Source organism: Bos taurus, chromosome 6 (assembly GCF_002263795.3).
Source record: "Bos taurus isolate L1 Dominette 01449 registration number 42190680 breed Hereford chromosome 6, ARS-UCD2.0, whole genome shotgun sequence".
Taxonomy (NCBI): domain Eukaryota; kingdom Metazoa; phylum Chordata; class Mammalia; order Artiodactyla; family Bovidae; genus Bos; species Bos taurus.
The window spans coordinates 37304373-37321752 of record NC_037333.1 but is presented as its reverse complement, the minus strand read 5'-3'; the positions used below and the strand labels follow the sequence as shown (position 1 = coordinate 37321752).

The 17380-nt window shown below is 37.5% G+C and overlaps 2 protein-coding genes across 2 annotated transcripts in view; one reads left to right on the top strand and one right to left on the bottom strand.

Annotated features, from left to right (window-relative positions):
• NCAPG (non-SMC condensin I complex subunit G) overlaps positions 1 to 17380 on the bottom strand; it is a 76507-nt gene that overhangs the window by 56377 nt on the left and 2750 nt on the right. The window lies entirely within an intron of this gene.
• On the top strand, positions 636 to 1280 carry DCAF16 (DDB1 and CUL4 associated factor 16; the record flags this gene model as incomplete). Its single annotated transcript, NM_001078147.1, is given in 1 exon segment — positions 636 to 1280. A coding segment is annotated over 1 exon segment (483 nt), but the record flags the coding sequence as incomplete, so codon positions are not given.

Below are 17380 nucleotides of genomic sequence, written 5' to 3'. Positions count from 1 at the left end.
GTAGGAGCCAGTCCCAGTTGGAGAATCTGCCTAAGTTTATGTGCTGAAGATGGGAAAGCCAGTAAGGCTTCTTGCTTAGCATCAGTGTGCTTGGATACTCTATGAAGTTAGATGGATAATAATGTTACCCAGTGCTTTCAAGCTTTAATATCATTTCTGGAGTCTTCTCATTCACAGGTTAAGGCTACCTTTGCAGATGGTCCAGCAACTAAGTCGCCAGTTTCCAAGGGCATTTGCACCATCTATGGAAAACATCGGATCATTGCACACCAGACAGATCCTTGGCAACTCATCCCACCATCCCCCTGCACAAAAGTTACTGCACCAGCAGACAAAGAAGGCAATCACTGAGTTTCTTTTCATTACCAAATAGATACAATATCTCTGCCAACAAAAAAGAGTACACAAAGTGTCTCTTCATGAAATCGCAACCAGTTGAGACCATGCTAAGCAAATCAGCTTGTCTATAGGATGACCTCTTCTTTTCTTCAGTAGCCAGGATTTGAAGGAGAGACTCTGACCTGTGCCACTGGTAAGTGACTAACTTTTACACACTGAACTGGTGCTGAGAACTGAACTGTCTTCTTTGTAAGTGAAGAATATACAACATAATCTTGAAGAACTGTACAGTGTCGCAAGCCAGAGGCATACTATGTGTGTATAACAGACTGAGAAACAAGTGAATCTTATTGAAACAATTTCTCATCTTTTGCTTTATTTGCCAGTGTCAGTGTTTTGCTAGCTTAGATTGTTACCTTTTTCTGGTACCTTTTTTCCTATACTGTTGGTCTATTTTAATGGGTCCTAGAAATCCCTCTCCTGATCCCTTATCAGAATCAGAAAGTGAGGAAGAAGAAAACACTAACTACCTAAATGAGAGTTCTGGGGAAGAGTGGGATTCCTCTGAAGAAGAGGACCCTGTGGTGCCCAACCTAACACCTCTTGAGAGTCTTGCCTGGCAGGTTAAGTGCCTTTTAAAATATTCTACAACTTGGAAACCTTTAAATCCTAATTCCTGGTTATATCATGCTAAACTCCTGGATGCTAGCACACCAGTCCATATACTTCGAGAGATAGGTCTGAGACTCTCTCATTGCTCCCATTGTGTACCCAAACTGGAACCAATTCCTGAATGGCCTCCTCTGGCTTCTTGTGGAGTACCACCTTTTCAAAAGCCCCTTATAAGTCCCAGCCGGCTTTCTAGAGACCATGCCACTCTAAATGGAGCGCTGCAGTTTGCCACCAAACAGTTAAGTCGAACATTGAGTAGAGCCACCCCCATACCTGAATACCTAAAACAGATTCCTAATTCCTGTGTTTCTGGTTGTTGCTGTGGCTGGTTAACTAAAACAGTTAAGGAAACAACCCGCACTGAACCCATCAACACTACTTATTCCTACACTGACTTCCAAAAGGCAGTTAACAAACTCCTAACTGCATCACTATAAAAAACCCACCCACCATTCATTCTCCTCTCATGTTCCCAGATGAGAAAGGAACACAGTTAACACAGCCCACAGTTGAGAAACAAATGTCTTCTCAGACAAACTATGCCCTGTCTTCAGAAGCCAAAGTACCATCCAGTACTAAATACATACCCCAAGAGTCCTGTAACTCAACTACAGAAGATGTGCAGTGCAAGCATTCCCTTTGAAAGACCCTGTGGATGAGATGAGAACTTCAATAGAGAATTGGTTAAAAGGGACCTTTTTACAAAAAAAAATAAGTTGACTATTCTCCACACTCAGTTCTCCCCACAATTTACTCTGCTTGTCTAATGGACTTAACTAGATACCTAATTATTAATGGGAAGGAAAAGTAGGCCACTATCCCATTGGTTACCCAACCTTTAGAATAGCCATTGTGGAAACTGGTAAATTAGCTACTGCTAATAACACCTTTCTGAGCATACTTTTCTCTAAGCTAAGTCGCTTCAGTCGTGTCCGACTCTGTGTGACCCCATAGACGGCAGCCCACCAGGCTCCCCCGTCCCTGGGATTCTCCAGGCAAGAACACTGGAGTGGGTTGCCATCTCCTTCTCCAATGCATGAAAGTGAAAAGTGAAAGTGAAGTCGCTCAGTCGTGTCAGACTCTTAGCGACCCCATGGACTGCAGCCTACCAGGCTCCTCCGTCCATGGGATTTTCCAGGCAAGAGTACTGGAGTGGGGTGCCGTTGCCTTCTACTTTTCTCTAATACTCATTTTCAGAGAGGTTCTTGAATTAAATAGAATAACTGGACAAAAGAAAATGGTAGGACTATGGATTTACCTCCCAGTTTTATATTGATAGTCCTGCATAGGGCACCCTTTAGGGGTTCCTATTTGAGGGGAGGGAGTGCAGTGCAGCAGTGTGTAGTCACTTAGTTGTCCAACTGCAACCCCGTGGACTGTAACCCACCAATGTAGTAGTAGCCTACACTACTTCAGATGTATTATTGGACCTGCAGTTACAGCATACACATTTTATAGGCTCCCGCCAGGCTGTCTCTAGATGAACTGGCTTGTAAGATCATGTGTGTGTGTGCTCAGTCTTGTTTGACTCTGCAACCCCATGGACTATAGCCTGCAAGGTTCTTATATCCATGGAATTTTCCAGGCAAGAATACTGGAGTGGGTTGCCATTTCCTACTCCAGGGAATCTTTCTGACCCAGAGATGAACCTGCATCTCTTTCGTCTCCTGCATTGGCAGGCGGATTCTTTACCACTGCATCATGTGAGAAGCCTTATAAGATCATACATGGAGTTTAAACAGACACTTGCTCTGTAGGGAATATATTTCCTGCATCCTGGTATCTAGACTAGTTGGTAGCAAATTAAACACATTCCAAAAGACCAATAGGAAAGAAAAGCATTTATGCTAGTGGATGAAAGTATTTTATCTATATGTTTCCTGGAGCAGTATTCATGCACTTTCCACATCTATTGCAAACTTTTTAGGAACCCTTCTAACTTTAAAGAACTTGACTGCATAAAATCTCAGCCTAATACAATCTGAAGTGTTTCTGTGTTTAACTTTATATTTTTTTCTGGTTGAATAGAAAGCATTCATAGCCTTGCAAATGAGTCTTGCTGTGTCAAAACATAGAAATCAACATACATAAAATGTATGAGGCCAGTAAGTCTTTTCACACACCTATAATTAAGAGGAAATCTGTATGTGATCCTGGTTGGCTGGGCATCTAAAGGGAATCAGAAAATAGATTGTTAAAGGTATATATATATATATATATATATATATATATATATATATATATAGCCTTCCTTATTTTAGTTTTGCTTTTTCCTGTTCTCCATAATTAAGTGCTGTATACAATGTGGCATCAAAAAATGGAAGCATTAATGGAATCACAAGTTCTATAAATGTATAGCAACTTTGAGAAAGAAGAATGTTTCTAACCTAATGAGAAATTTCTACTGAGCGTTAGTTGTTTCATCTTAAGGAAAAGGAGGGAATTATAGTGGGTAGGAAAAAATATTTGTTAATGGAAAATTACTGAATTGAAACCATATGTTAGTATAACTGAATGTAACAGTAACTGCTCCTATGTAGACATTCTATGAAATTGGTTTTTTTTTAATGTTACAAAAACATGTTTCTTTTTTTCAAAGGGGGAGGTGGGAAGAAGTAGGGAGATCTGAAAATTAAAATGTTGATGTTTATGTAACCGTAATATGTTCCTTTTTCTGTGTGTGTGCATGCGTGTGTATAAAAGTGCCTTGAACACATGAGCACATCTTTGCTGTTCATTCCAAAAGGAAGCCTTTTCCCGGCTTCCCAGCTGAATAAAGCAATAGCTTTGTACATGCTGAACAGAGTATGGTTATTTGTTCCTAACAAAATGAAATAGATTCTACTTTGCTTAAGGCATATTCAACATTCACTAAGTGCTAAATAGAGTCCATAGAGATACAGTGGATCTCATAGGAGATGACTTGGCTGTCCTAGGAAAGAAATATAATTGAAGAAAGTGTTAGATATTCAGTCCAAACCTAGGTTTGAACCCATTTGTTTGTATATATTAAGTAGTTTCAGGTTGCACAAAATGATAGGTACCCGAATAAGCCTTAAGACTTTACTTCTTTTTGTGTGTCATGAGTGTGGGTGGGGCTAGGGGTCAGTTAACTACTTTCACACTCTCTCTCTCCATGGGCCTTGGTTAAATTAAGTCACCATAATTAGGATTAAGAAGGATGAGTTTATTCTCTATTTATCGAAATATTTATCAAAGAGGTGGGAAAAGGGATTTCTAAACCAACAGACATCAGTGTTACTTAAAGGTATTATTCTTTCTTGGTGCAAATAGTCTCTTTTTGTTGAAGCAGTCCAGGAAACTTGAGCCCAGAAGACCATAATCATGTTTTTTAAGCCAGTCAGCTTCCTAACAGAAGGAAGAAATCTAGACATGGCAGAAAGAGGGTAGATGTTAAGTCACCTTTAGGGAATTATCTTGTTGGGACTCCTATCACAACTATCCATCTAAAAGTTTCTTCTCTATGATGAAAATAGTGTTTTGATACTAGAGTAGATTCCTAAAGCAATTAGGACTTTAGTTCTAGTCAGTTGGGTTGTTTGCTTACTGATAATGTAAATTATCTTACATCCCTAACAAATGATATTCTTTTGCCTCCATTGTTAGAGAACCTCAGCATCTTTTGGAGCAGCCCATTAGTTTTAAATAGAGATATAGTTGTTCATCTAATAACATTATGGAGTGACTACTATAATTCAAGATACTACTGGGAGTACAAAATTAAGATACATAAGAAGTTAGTTTCAAAATGTATTGAACCAGTGTGAATTACCCCAAGGCTTTTGGCTATTATTGCTTATTTACTGTGAGCTAGAGTCAGGCTCCACCCCACTCCAGTACTCTTGCCTGGAAAATCCCATGGATGGAGGAGCCTGGTAGGCTGCAGTCCATGGGGTCGCTAAGAGTCGGACACGACTGAGCGACTTCACTTTCAATTTTCACTTTCATGCATGGGAGAAGGAAATGGCAACCCACTCCAGTGTTCTTGCCTGGAGAATCCCAGGAATGGGGGAGCCTGGGCTGCCGTTTATGGGGTCGCACAGAGTCGGACACGACTGAAGCGACTTAGCAGCAGCAGCAGAATCAGGCTCACAGTAAATAAGCTTACTCCTTACACTGGCTAGTAGTTATTTGAAAATGAGACAGCCATCTAAGCATAGTGGAAATTCACATGGAGAGCACACCCCAACAATTAAACCCCACAAGAGGTAGTCAGATAAGGGAATACATAAAATGAATAGGTATCTTACACACAGATTTAAATTGTATATACTGAATTCACAAGGCAGTGGCACACAAAAATCAAGACCCGAAGTGTTTTGCTCATATGACTGAGGTATATATGTAAAGGCCCAAAAAGTCTGGACTTCTCAGACTTCATGAGACAACTCTGTACAAGCCGCTGCCTTAATATAAGTCTACAAATGAGCAGTATCCATTGTACGGAGGGGAATTAAAGGAGCTACACTAACTGACACCAACCACCAGGTATTGTGTCTACTTGGCTGTTACTAAAGGAAAGTATGGTGGGTGTGTTTTTGCCAGTTTTGAAACAAGTGTAGTTAATGGCTACATGTTTGAGTCTGATCCTTGTATACAGTCTCCTAATCCGTTTCTATTGGTGGCAGCAGTGGAATTATGTTCTATAAAATTTTTGTAAGTAAGACTAAGGAAGGAATGTCACAGTGATGTGATCTTCCCAGCTCTTCTTGGCTGTAAGAGCTATGACCAGCCCTGAATTTTCAATAAGGTACAGAAAAGGAAGACTTGATTTAAAAATAATAGTAGAGTTCCCTGGTAGTCTGGTGGTTAGGATTTGGTGCTTTCACTGCTGTGACCCAGGCTCAATCCCTGGAGAACTGAGATCCCACAAGCTTCAGGGTGTGTCCAAGATAAAAAATAATAATGATAATTTAAAATAACAGTGTAGCAGGCAGACAGTACTAGATTTGTTGCTTCTAAACTGTGCAGTCAGTTTAAAATGTTAACATTGCCAGTGAAGACCCACTCTCAGATGGACTAGAAATAAACATTTCATTTTAAATGTCAATTCTGAACTTAATCACTTTTTTCCAGCCCACACATGACATGAAATAATCCATTTAGTTCCAAGAGAATTTTGTTAATTATTCTAAAATATTCAAAAATGAACTATTTTGTGGCATAGTATAAAAATTCTCCCTTTCTACTCATATCGTCACTAAAGTAAAAACCCCTTAATATGCATAAATACAAAAATGGTACCTTACCCTATCTCATCAACCATGTTCAGGGCTTAGGTTGAATCAGAACAGGGCTACAGCGACGAGCATCAGAATTGAGGCAGAAGGGCATTGATAAAACCAGTCCTCTACCTCCTCTAAAACCTAAAGACTGGCTTTTGCCTTTTTTTTTCCTACATGTTGAGCATAGACCACTGTGAAGAACCTCTCCCCACATCCCCTGCAGCTTCTGCCTGTGGTTGATCATTGCTAACTTCTCATCAACACCAGCTCATAAACTTGGAAGTGACCTTCAACAGCCAGGCAATATTTACCAAATTCATAACTATGATTTTGAATGTTAATAAAATGTTTATTTTCTTCTTTTTAAATCCTATAGCACCCATTGAAATGACACTATGGAAAGATACTTTGAGATAATTTCCAGAGATGAGAAATCTGAAGATGAGAAAAATTAAATGACTTGTCCAATCCCATACAAAATGTTTAAATATTTAATAATGCACTTAAAACACAGTGTGTATAAAATTATACAATAAACAATTCAAACTCTCAAGAAAAATAAAATGTTAACAACAGCTTAGTGTTGGAGCATAAAGCAGTAAGTTGTCTGGAATTCAGGAAGTTTATTTGGGAAAAAATATATGCACCTGAAACATGATATGAAAATTCTTGAAAATATTTGGAAAGTTATGCTGTTTCCTAGAGTAGGACATAACCAGTATTCATCAAGGAGATAGGATCCCAGTCAGCCTAACAAGGTTGTTAACTGAGTTCCTAGTATACACAGAAACTGAGCTGGTGTGGTATCAAATTAGGTATCAACAGAAACCAGATGGCATCTTAAAATGAGTTGCAGCTTATAAATTAAAGAGCTGATAACATTTTAGTTAGGGGGAAGCTATTATATTTGGGTTAACTACTAAACCCACGTTTCATGCTACTCTTCCACCATGGTGTCAGCTTATGAGACCTGACACCAGGACATCAGCTAATGTCTTGCTGTGTATCATCTAGGCAGTGGTCTGATTGGGGGAATTTCATTTGAGAGATACACAAATAATTGAAACAGTCCAAGAGTATGGCCATCTTCCATCAGAAAAGACTTGATTGGCTTTGTGATGATACCCTGAGGAACCAGACTGGCTTGATAGAAGGAGAGCTCTAGTGACACGATTAAGGGGCTAACCATGCTACCTAGATAATCTGAGTTCCTATAGTAATTGAAAGCATTAATTTTTGTCACAGCCAAGGCAGTCTATATTGCAAAGTGGGTATGTATGGGGTTGCCCATGGCTACCAGCTTGGTAGTAATGTAGATTTTTAAAATATTATTTGCCCGCATCGGGTCTTAGTTGCTGCATTCAGGATATTTAGTGTGTCATGTGGGATCTTTTCTTGTGGCATGCAGGCTCAGTAATAACAGTGCACAGGCTTAGTTTCTCCATGGCATGTGGGATCTTACTTCCCACACCACGGGTCGAACCTTTGTTCCCTGCATTGCAAGGCAGATTCTTAACCACTGGACCAGCAGGGAAGTCCCACTAATGTAGATTTTTCCCAGTGGCTTGAATAGTTTTGGTCCAGATCCCCAGTTTCCTTCTTTATATCCAGCTTTTCTATGGTGGTCATTTTCTACTTATATTCTTTCTTTAAATATCTTGGATTGCCAGTCTTAGCAAATAAAAATACAGGATGCCAAAATAAATTTGAATTTCAGAAAAAAGAAATAGGGGTCATACTTATTTCAGAAAAAAAATTAGTTATCTGAAATTCACATTTATGTGGCATCCCATATTTTATCTGGCAACCCTATAAATGTGTTAGTAACACTGGTTAAGTTTGGATTGTAGTCATGTATTTGTTCCCAGGAAACACACTGGTTCTTTCCATTATGTACTGTTTTTTTACCTGCTAATACTTGATAAGGGAAGAGGGAGGCTAACACATACTTGACCCAAAGTTTATTGTTAAGAGATAAAAGAGGAAGCCTAGTTGCAGATATGAGAGTTTTTAATAGAAGACACATTGTCTTTGGCTAAAATTCTCACATAGCCATTAAAACATTTCCAGATGTACAAATGTTCGAAATAATGTCTAGATAATCGGTAGTTTAGGGGTTGTCTGTTGTTTTTTTGTTTGTGTGACTTAACAATTACTTTCTCATTCTCTTTTACCATGAAGGGAAAGATTAAGTGCACTACTTTTTTTTTTAAACACTTGATGGGTAGCACAATTCTCACAGCAACTCCTCATCTCAGAAAAGATCCACAAATATGGAACGCCTATCTTTTTCTTCCAGAACCCCGAAAAGAGTCAAGGATTTGGAGTCACTAGGTGCCCTGAAAGGTGAGGTTGAGGACCAAAGTTGAAAACAAGGGGATTATTTGAAAGTCTATTTTTGTTCTCCCTTTGTAGCCAAGCAGCTTTCTCTTTTTCTAGCAGAAGGCTGAAGACTTATTCTCTGGAGAAATTAAACCAAACAGATTAGAGCTGGGATCTGGGGGGAGAATGGTGGTGGTAGTGAGGTATCACACTGAAAACAGGATGATTGAGAGATCAGCGTTCTGAACATTATAAGCCTTCAGTGCTCTTTCACCACCTTACTACAGAATGTGGCAGCTGGGCTTATACACACGGCATCCCAGCCCTTCTGGAGAGATGAACAATTTTAAAAAACAGCTTGCCACTTGATTATTTGTTACAGTGAAGCTCAGAGTTCACAACCCTACTCATTCATACATGACTTTCAGTCCCTTGAAATAATGCTAAGCTACTGGTATTAATATATATTTGGTTAACTTCTGGTAAGTATATAAGATAATCAAAACAAACCAAAAATAAGGGGAAGAAGTTCAAGCTGAACTTAAAACTTTTGTGTGGAGGCACTAAACCATAGTGGACAAAGCAATACTCAGGAAAAGAAAATGTGGTCAGTGTTGTTCAACTAAAAATAAAATTTTTCCAGTATATAAAAAAAGAAAGAATGCTAAGCTGATAGCCAAGAATCACTATATATACAGAAATAATTTCAACAATGAAAGATGAAGACCAAAACAAAAGTACCTGGAAAAGAAAAGAAAGCAGAAAACATAAAGTCCCCAAGATGCTATAATCTCAGAAACAGCATATATTGCATCCATGAAAATTAACACAGTGCTATAAAAGATGAGCAATCAGAAAAAAGTATTAGAAAAATAGGAGAGCCAAAATTAAATATGAAATGTGCTGGGGGATAAGTTGAAGAAATTTCAGAAAATAGTACAAAAAAGCAGAGGTAAAAATAGCAAAGAACCAAAAAATTAGATCAGAATGGGGCACAACATCTGATTAATAAGATCTCAAAAAGGAGAGAACAGAGAAAAGAGGTGATAATAAAAAAGAATATCTCCCCAACATGTAGGACATGGGGCTCTTACTAATAAAATGATCCACTGAGCGCATGGTACAATGAATCACCCACACACACATGCAAAGTCATATGATGATAGTTCAGGATGCCAGTTGTTAAGATCCTTGAAGTTTCCACAGGGGGATAACAAGAGTTACATAAAAGGATGTTTTCAGAATGGCATTTTGACTTTTTGATAGCAACACTAGAAGATGCTAGAAGACTATAAATGCAGGGTCTTCAAATCGAAGAGAAAAAATTATTTCCAATCTAGTATTCTGTCTAGAATTAGAGACAGTCCAATCAAGTATGGGGCTAAAATAAATGTTAGACTGGCATGGCCTCAAAATTGTATCTTACCATGTACCCTTTCTTAGGAGGCTACTGGAGGATGTGCTTCATCAAAACAAAGGAGTAATCTAAGTAAGAAAGCATGGGATCCTGAAAATATAAGATCTGACAAAGGAATGCAATGAAAGTCCCACGATGACTACTGTGTCAAGTAAGTAGGGTGGGGGTTTGAGGAAGTAGGTCCCTAGGAAACTTGGAACAAAGTGTTTGAGTACATGGAAAGTATAAAAAGAAGTGCAACAGAGGTTAAGACAAGAGAAAGTATAAAAAGATAAGCACAAGGGTAGTGAGAATAATGATAAAAGGAGGCAATTAGGAGTCGGACATGACTGAGCGACTGATCTGATCTGATCTGAGGCAATTAGAAGTACACCAAATACACATTTTTGAATAAGTGTTTCTGTATCAAAAAAATAAATTGAAACTTTATTTCTCAAAATGTAATCATTACAGTGTTGATAGTCAGATTTTAGAAGTTTGACATTAAAGACACAGGAGAATTGTAGCATTGTCAGTGATTAGATTGCTCCTTCAGGCATCATACTCCACAATTGCAATAGGTGCTCACCTTCAAAAAGATGTGCCCTGCAGAAGATTTTTCCAGAAAGAAAAATTGTTTTCAATAACTTGTCTTGTGAAAGGAACTATGCCCCTCGCTTAGACAAATCTCAAATTTTTTTATTTAAAGAAATAATGCATAATATATAGCAATAATTTCAACAAAATTTTTGTTTAAATTTTAGCCTCTGTAGACTCAAAAGCATAAGGAATAATTTACTTCTTTAAAAATATTTTGAAATTACATACTATTTTTCATCTTCTGTACTATTTTTGCTATCAAGATATAGTTATTCCCATGTAATGCTTTAGATTTTTTTCTGTGTATTATGATTGAGGTTTTTTCCTGTACTTTGTTTACATTAGTATTATATAACTAAGAATAAATTTTGATCTAATTGCAAATGATTATCTGTGGTGATGTGTTTTTTCTCTGTCATCAAATCTATTGAGTAAACCACGCCAGGACAATTTGTTCATGTGCCTTTTCTATTTTTTAAGTAAGGGATAATCATAAGTACAGGGAAGGACATGAAGTGCAATAATCACAAGTGTACTTGATTTTTCACATAGTGTATACTCTCATATTAAGATGTGTACACTCAGATTAAAGTCCAAAAAATTTCTGATTACCTAGTGTCCTTTTCCCTATTTATACCTGCCCCAGAAGGTCTTCTAAAGATCAGTTTGTTTTGCTTTTTCTCAGCTTATGCAAATGGACTCATCCAGTATGTGCTGTTTTACACTTATATGCTTTCATCAATGTAATATCAGCCATTCATCCAGGTGTTTGCATGTATCCACTGTTCATTTTTTTTTAATTGTTGTAGACTGTCCCATTGTATTCATATGCAATTATCTGTTAGGTGAGATTTGAGTACTTTCCCATTTGTGGCTATTACAGATAAAGCTGAAATAAATATATTTCTGTGTTTTTTATGAGTATATGCACACCCATTCCTCTTGGGTCCTAGGAGTCAAACTGCTATGTCATAGAGTAAAACTGTCAAATACTTTCCAAAGTGATTGTATCATTTTATGCTCTCATTAGCAATATATGAAAGTTCCAATTACTTTTACATCCTTACAAACATTTATTATTGTCTGGACTGTGAAGAAGGCTGAGCACCGAAGAATTGATGCTTTTGAACTGTGGTGTTGGAGAAGATTCTTGAGAGTCCCTTGGACTGCAAGGAGATCCAACCAGTCCATTCTGAAGGAGATCAGCCCTGGGATTTCTTTGGAAGGAATGATGCTAAAGCTGAAACTCCAGTACTTTGGCCACCTCATGCGAAGAGTTGACTCATTGGAAAAGACTCTGATGCTGGGAGGGATTGGGGGCAAGAGTAGAAGGGGACGACAGAGGATGAGATGGCTGGATGGCATCACTGACTCGATGGACGTGAGTCTGAGTGAACTCCGGGAGTTGGTGATGGACAGGGAGGCCTGTCATGCTGCGATTCATGGGGTCGCAAAGAGTTGGACACGACTGAGCGACTGATCTGATCTGATCCTTAATTTTACCAATTCTGGTATTGTATAGTAGTATCTCATTGTGACTTTAATTTACATTTCCATGATTTGCAGTATTGCTGCTGCTGCTGCTGCTAAGTCGTTTCAGTCGTGTCCGACTCTGTGCGACCCCATAGACTGCAGCCCACCAGGCTCCTCCGTCCCTGGGATTCTCCAGGCAAGAACACTGGAGTGGGTTGCCATTTCCTTCTCCAATGCATGAACGTGAAAAGTGAAAGTGAAGTCACTGGGTCATGTCTGACTCTTAGTGACCCCATGGACAGCAGCCCACCAGGCTCCTCCGCCCATGGGGTTTTCCAGGCAAGAGTACTGGAGTGGGGTGCCATTGCCTTCTCCATTTGCAGTATTGAGTACCTTTTCATATGCTTATCAGCCATTCAGATACCTCTTTTGAAAGTACGTATTCAAGTCTTTGCCCATTTCTAAATTATACTGCAATTATCTTCTTATTAGGGATATGTTCTTTATATATTTTGTATATATTTATATATACAAACCTTTGTATAAAGGTTTGTCTGTCAGATATATATGTGTGTGTGTGTCTTACAGACATCTTTTGCCAGTCTATGCCTTTTCTTTTTACTTTCTTAGTGGTATATCATGAATGGACATTTTTAATTTTTATAAAATCCAGTTATCAGGTTGTTTTTCTATTATTGTGAGTGCCTTTAACAAACCTTTGCCAATCTGAATGTTCTGAAGCTATTCTGTGGTTTGTTTTTTTTTTTTTTTGAAGACTTACAGTTTTAGCTTTCACTAAGTCTGTGATCCATCTCAAGTTAGTTCTTCATATGAGCTGAGGTAGAAAGGAATTGTCTTTATTAAAATATTCCTATTACTATTTTGAAATTTAATTACTTGGAATAATATTTTAAGTATCTTATTTTTCTCTATTACTTTCTTCCTTTTTTCACATTCTTTAAATTTTTTTAATCCAGATTATTTCCCAGGTGGCGCTACTGGTAAGGAACCTGCTCGCCAATGTGCAATGCAGGTGACATAAGAGAAGTGAGTTCCATCCCTGGGTTGAGAAGATCCCCTGGAGGAGGGCGTGGCAACCCACTGCAGCAGCATTCTTGCCTGGAGAGTCGCATGGACAGAGGAGCCTGGCAGGCTACAGTCCATAGGGTCGCAAAGACTCAGACATGACTGAAGCAACTTAGCAAGCAGAAATCCAGATTATGGTCATTTATCACAGATGTAGTTTATATATCTTTGGAATTTGTCCTTTTCATGAAATTTGAGGTAGGAGAGTTGACATTCTGTTTTTCAGTTATCCTCAAAAGACTGAAGAATTCCAAAACTGGACTTTTTCTTGAAAATTAATTATCTAAAATGGTATAAATCACTAAAATCTAATAACGCTTCTTTGTTTAAAATTGTGAATTTTAGTATACCAGTTCTACAGCTATTGGAATTACAAACAGTTGAGTCTATTATTCTACCCTGTGTGTATATGCATGCTAAGTTGCTTCATCCATGTCCAACTCTTTGCGACCCTATGAACTGTAGCCCACCAGGCTCTTCTGTCCATGGGATTCTCCAGGCAAGAGTACTGGACTGGGTTGCATGCCCTCCTCCAGGGATCTTCCCCACCCAGGGATTGAAACCTTGTCTCTTATGTCAGCAGACAGGTTCTGTACCACTAGTGCCACCTAGGAAGCCCATTCTGCCATGTACTGTCATTTAAATGTTTTTAAATGTCTTATGCAGGAGACCTGGGTTCAATCCCTGGGTTGGGAAGATCCCCTGGAAGAGGGCATGGCAACCCACTTCAGTGTTCTTGCCTGGAGAATCCCCATGGACAGAGAGTCCAGCAGGCTACAGTCCATGGGGTCACAAAGAGTCGAACATGACTGAGCAACTAAGCACAGCATAGCACACATGCGTTTTATACATTTAAGGTAATCTTCTAGACGTTATCTAGTCTAATATTCATGTTCATCTGTTTCCCTATTATTCAACTACCAGAAAGTTCTCAATATCTGTTTCTGTATGTAAAGTTAATAGTTTTCAAATCAATTACTTTCATAACTTTACTTTTGCAATATATACACATTAATATCTTAGCAGATTAATAGAATTTCAGAACATAAAATACATTCATTCAGTTGGTCCTTCAGCAAATATTTTTTGAGCACCTACAGAGGGCCAAGAATTACTTTAATCACTGGTTTTAGCAATCAAGAATTTCTGCCTTCATGCAGCTTACATTCAAGTATGGTTTTTCACTTCAACTTATATCCTAAATGTTTACTTGTACTAGAAAGTGAATATTCAGATATTAACAGTAAGTCTGAATTATTTGTAATAGATGATTCTGTGTCCATCATGTTGTATCACTTTTCACATCACATCACTTTTCACAGTGTAGAGTTCTTATGAAAAATTGCTACCCAGCCAGAAGTTGTATTTCCAGCCCCCTTTATATCTTATTCAGTTCTTGCCTATAATTAGCTTTTGCCAATAGAATGACAGCAGAGTTGGCATGTCAATTCTAGGATCCAAAGGTATTTTAGTAGTTGATATACCTTCTCTGTTCTTTTTGCGTTTTACTGGCTAGAGGCAGATGACTATGTGGTCCTGGGTTCTGGAGGATCTTGGAACACAAACAGAGCCAACCTCTGATTCACTTTAGATAGGAAAAGGGTCCAAAGACAAGTAACTCAGACTTTCATGTGAGCCAAAAACAAACTTTACTGGGTTAAGCTTCTGAGATGTGGGGTGTGTTTATTTTAGCAATTAACATTACCATAACTAATACACTTGCCTTATTAATAATACAGATGTTGTTAATCTGAATAGGTTGATGTTCATCTGGAAAAAGAACCATTATCATTGATCTAGTATAATTTCAGAGTTGCCAAAAATCATATTGAAAGAAGTTGTCAGCTATTCTGTCTCCCAAAGGGCAAGGCAAATGCCGAAGAGCAAATTTGGCTAAATATTGAGACCAATACAAACTTAAATCTATCCCTAACAGTTCGTGAATAAAAAAGGAAAAATATGAAGACAAAAAAAGAATGATTGTATAAGAAAAGTAGGAATAAGTTTGAGCACACTTTAGTCCATGCACCATATTTATATAGTTATTATATTAAGTGAATACTATTCAAATTCTGATAAAATAAGACTAAGGAATGTAGAAGGGATATGATGTAGGAATTCCTCATTCAATATGATAGTAAGTGTAAAAGGTGTCAGGAATTCAAATATATACATGCTTTTTATGCTCATATAGGAATAGAATTTGTTGCTTCTCCAGGAGTGGAACCAGTCACTAGAAACAGAGGTGGAAGTAAGGCTTTTCATCTTTCACTCTTGAATATGGTACCATATGGATACATTACCTATTTTAAAATACATTTTTAATAAATGCAAAATTTTATGATTAGCTTGTGATAATTGATCAGGGAATAAATAAGTTTACTAAATTTCAACAAAATTTCAGCAAAATCCTTTATGAATATCGGTATGTGGGATTGAAAAATTGATAACCATAATTTAGTAAATACCTTTAATGATATCCTTCCATTGAACCTGTGAAGTTTCACATGTTTTCAGTTATAGCAGCTATTAAAATCAATGTTGAAACTGAACTTAGAATTACATCAGAATTACAATAGCCTAAAATGATAATGGAGAAGGAAATGGCAACCACTCCAGTATTCTTGCCTGGGAAATCCCATGGACGGAGTATCCTACTAGGCTACAGTCCCTGGGGTCAAAAAAGATTCGAACACAATTTAGCAACTAAACAAAATAATAAAATCAAAATTTTGTAAAATGTTGAAGCATATTCAATTCAATTGCTTCATCTAAAATACTGTAATATTATAATATATTAATAAAATATACCAAAATTTTTGTCTAATAATAATTTGTCATATTTTCTTTAATTCATCCATTAGCAGTCTCTTTTGTGTGTATTTTAATAGCATATATAAAATATTAGTACAGAACAATACTGAATCATAGGTTAAGAAATACATTATTAGGAATGGATGCTCAAAAAGTTTCTACTGATAGGCTGTGGAATCAAACTTTAGAGACATTTGCTGTGCACTGACTGCCATGAGAGCTCTGAGAGAGCATCTCTGACCTGACTTACCTGGTCAGAACTCCCTCAGAGCTCAGCCTGAGCTGAGACTTGAAGGCTAATAGGATGTGAATAGAAGAAAGGATGCGGAGGACATTGTGAAGCAAGATGACATAAATGGAACTATTAAGACTTGTTTAGGACATTAAAGCAATTCTTCAAGTGGGGCCCGGTACCATCCATACCAGCATCACTGAAATGATTGTTTAAGATGCCTTACTGAAACCTGAATGAAAATTTCTAACGTAGGGAGTCAGAATTATTCATTTTTATCAAGATCAAGATGACTTTTATGTTTACCAAAATTTGAAAAGTTCTAAATCCCATGTGCATATTCTAGGTGATACTTTGATTTGTATTGCAGAGACACCAAAGATGACCTTACAGAATAAACAAAAAACAAAACAAAGACAGTGGTCAATTCCAGAATGGGAAATTGAAAAATGATTTGGTTAGGTTGAAAAATTCAACCATAGGTCATCCCTATTACCAACAATTAATTCAATTAAAAAAATTTTTTTTGTTTGTTTCCATTAAGTGGAGAGCAGGCTTCCTTGGTGGCTCAGATGGCCCAGAGATACATATACTATGTTTCTGGTCATGCAGAGCATTACAGAGACACAGAAGTTATCTAAGTTTTGGTTTGCTTATGTGGTACCCTGCAAAGTAGCAATTCCATCTTGGTCTAGAAAGTTACTTCAACATGTGGAAGAAAGCCAGGCAAAAGCAAGTGCACAAAAAGTTTAATTCAAAAAATAATAATGTTAAATTCCAACAACCAATCAATTTGTAGAAATGTTTCACCAACCCTAATTTTGATTTTATTTTACTAGTAAAATACAAGTAATCAAACAAATGGTGAGGGGAGACACACTTCACCTTTTAAATCAGAAGATATTTCAAGATCACTAGCAACACTGTTGGTATGAGTATGGGAAACACACATTGTTGTACACTATTAATGACTGTAATTTGGAATAACTATTCTGAAGAACAGTATAAAAAAATATATCAAGACTTAAAATTTGCTTACTCTTTAAAGTCAGGTTTTCCCAGGAATTACTCCTATGGAAGTACTTGCACATCTGTGCAAAGATCCATGTATAATGTCGTTTAGAAAGTTTTCCTGATGCAATGGTAACCTCCAAATTACCATTTTGGCACTCTATTCAGACACTAAATTACCATTCAGGT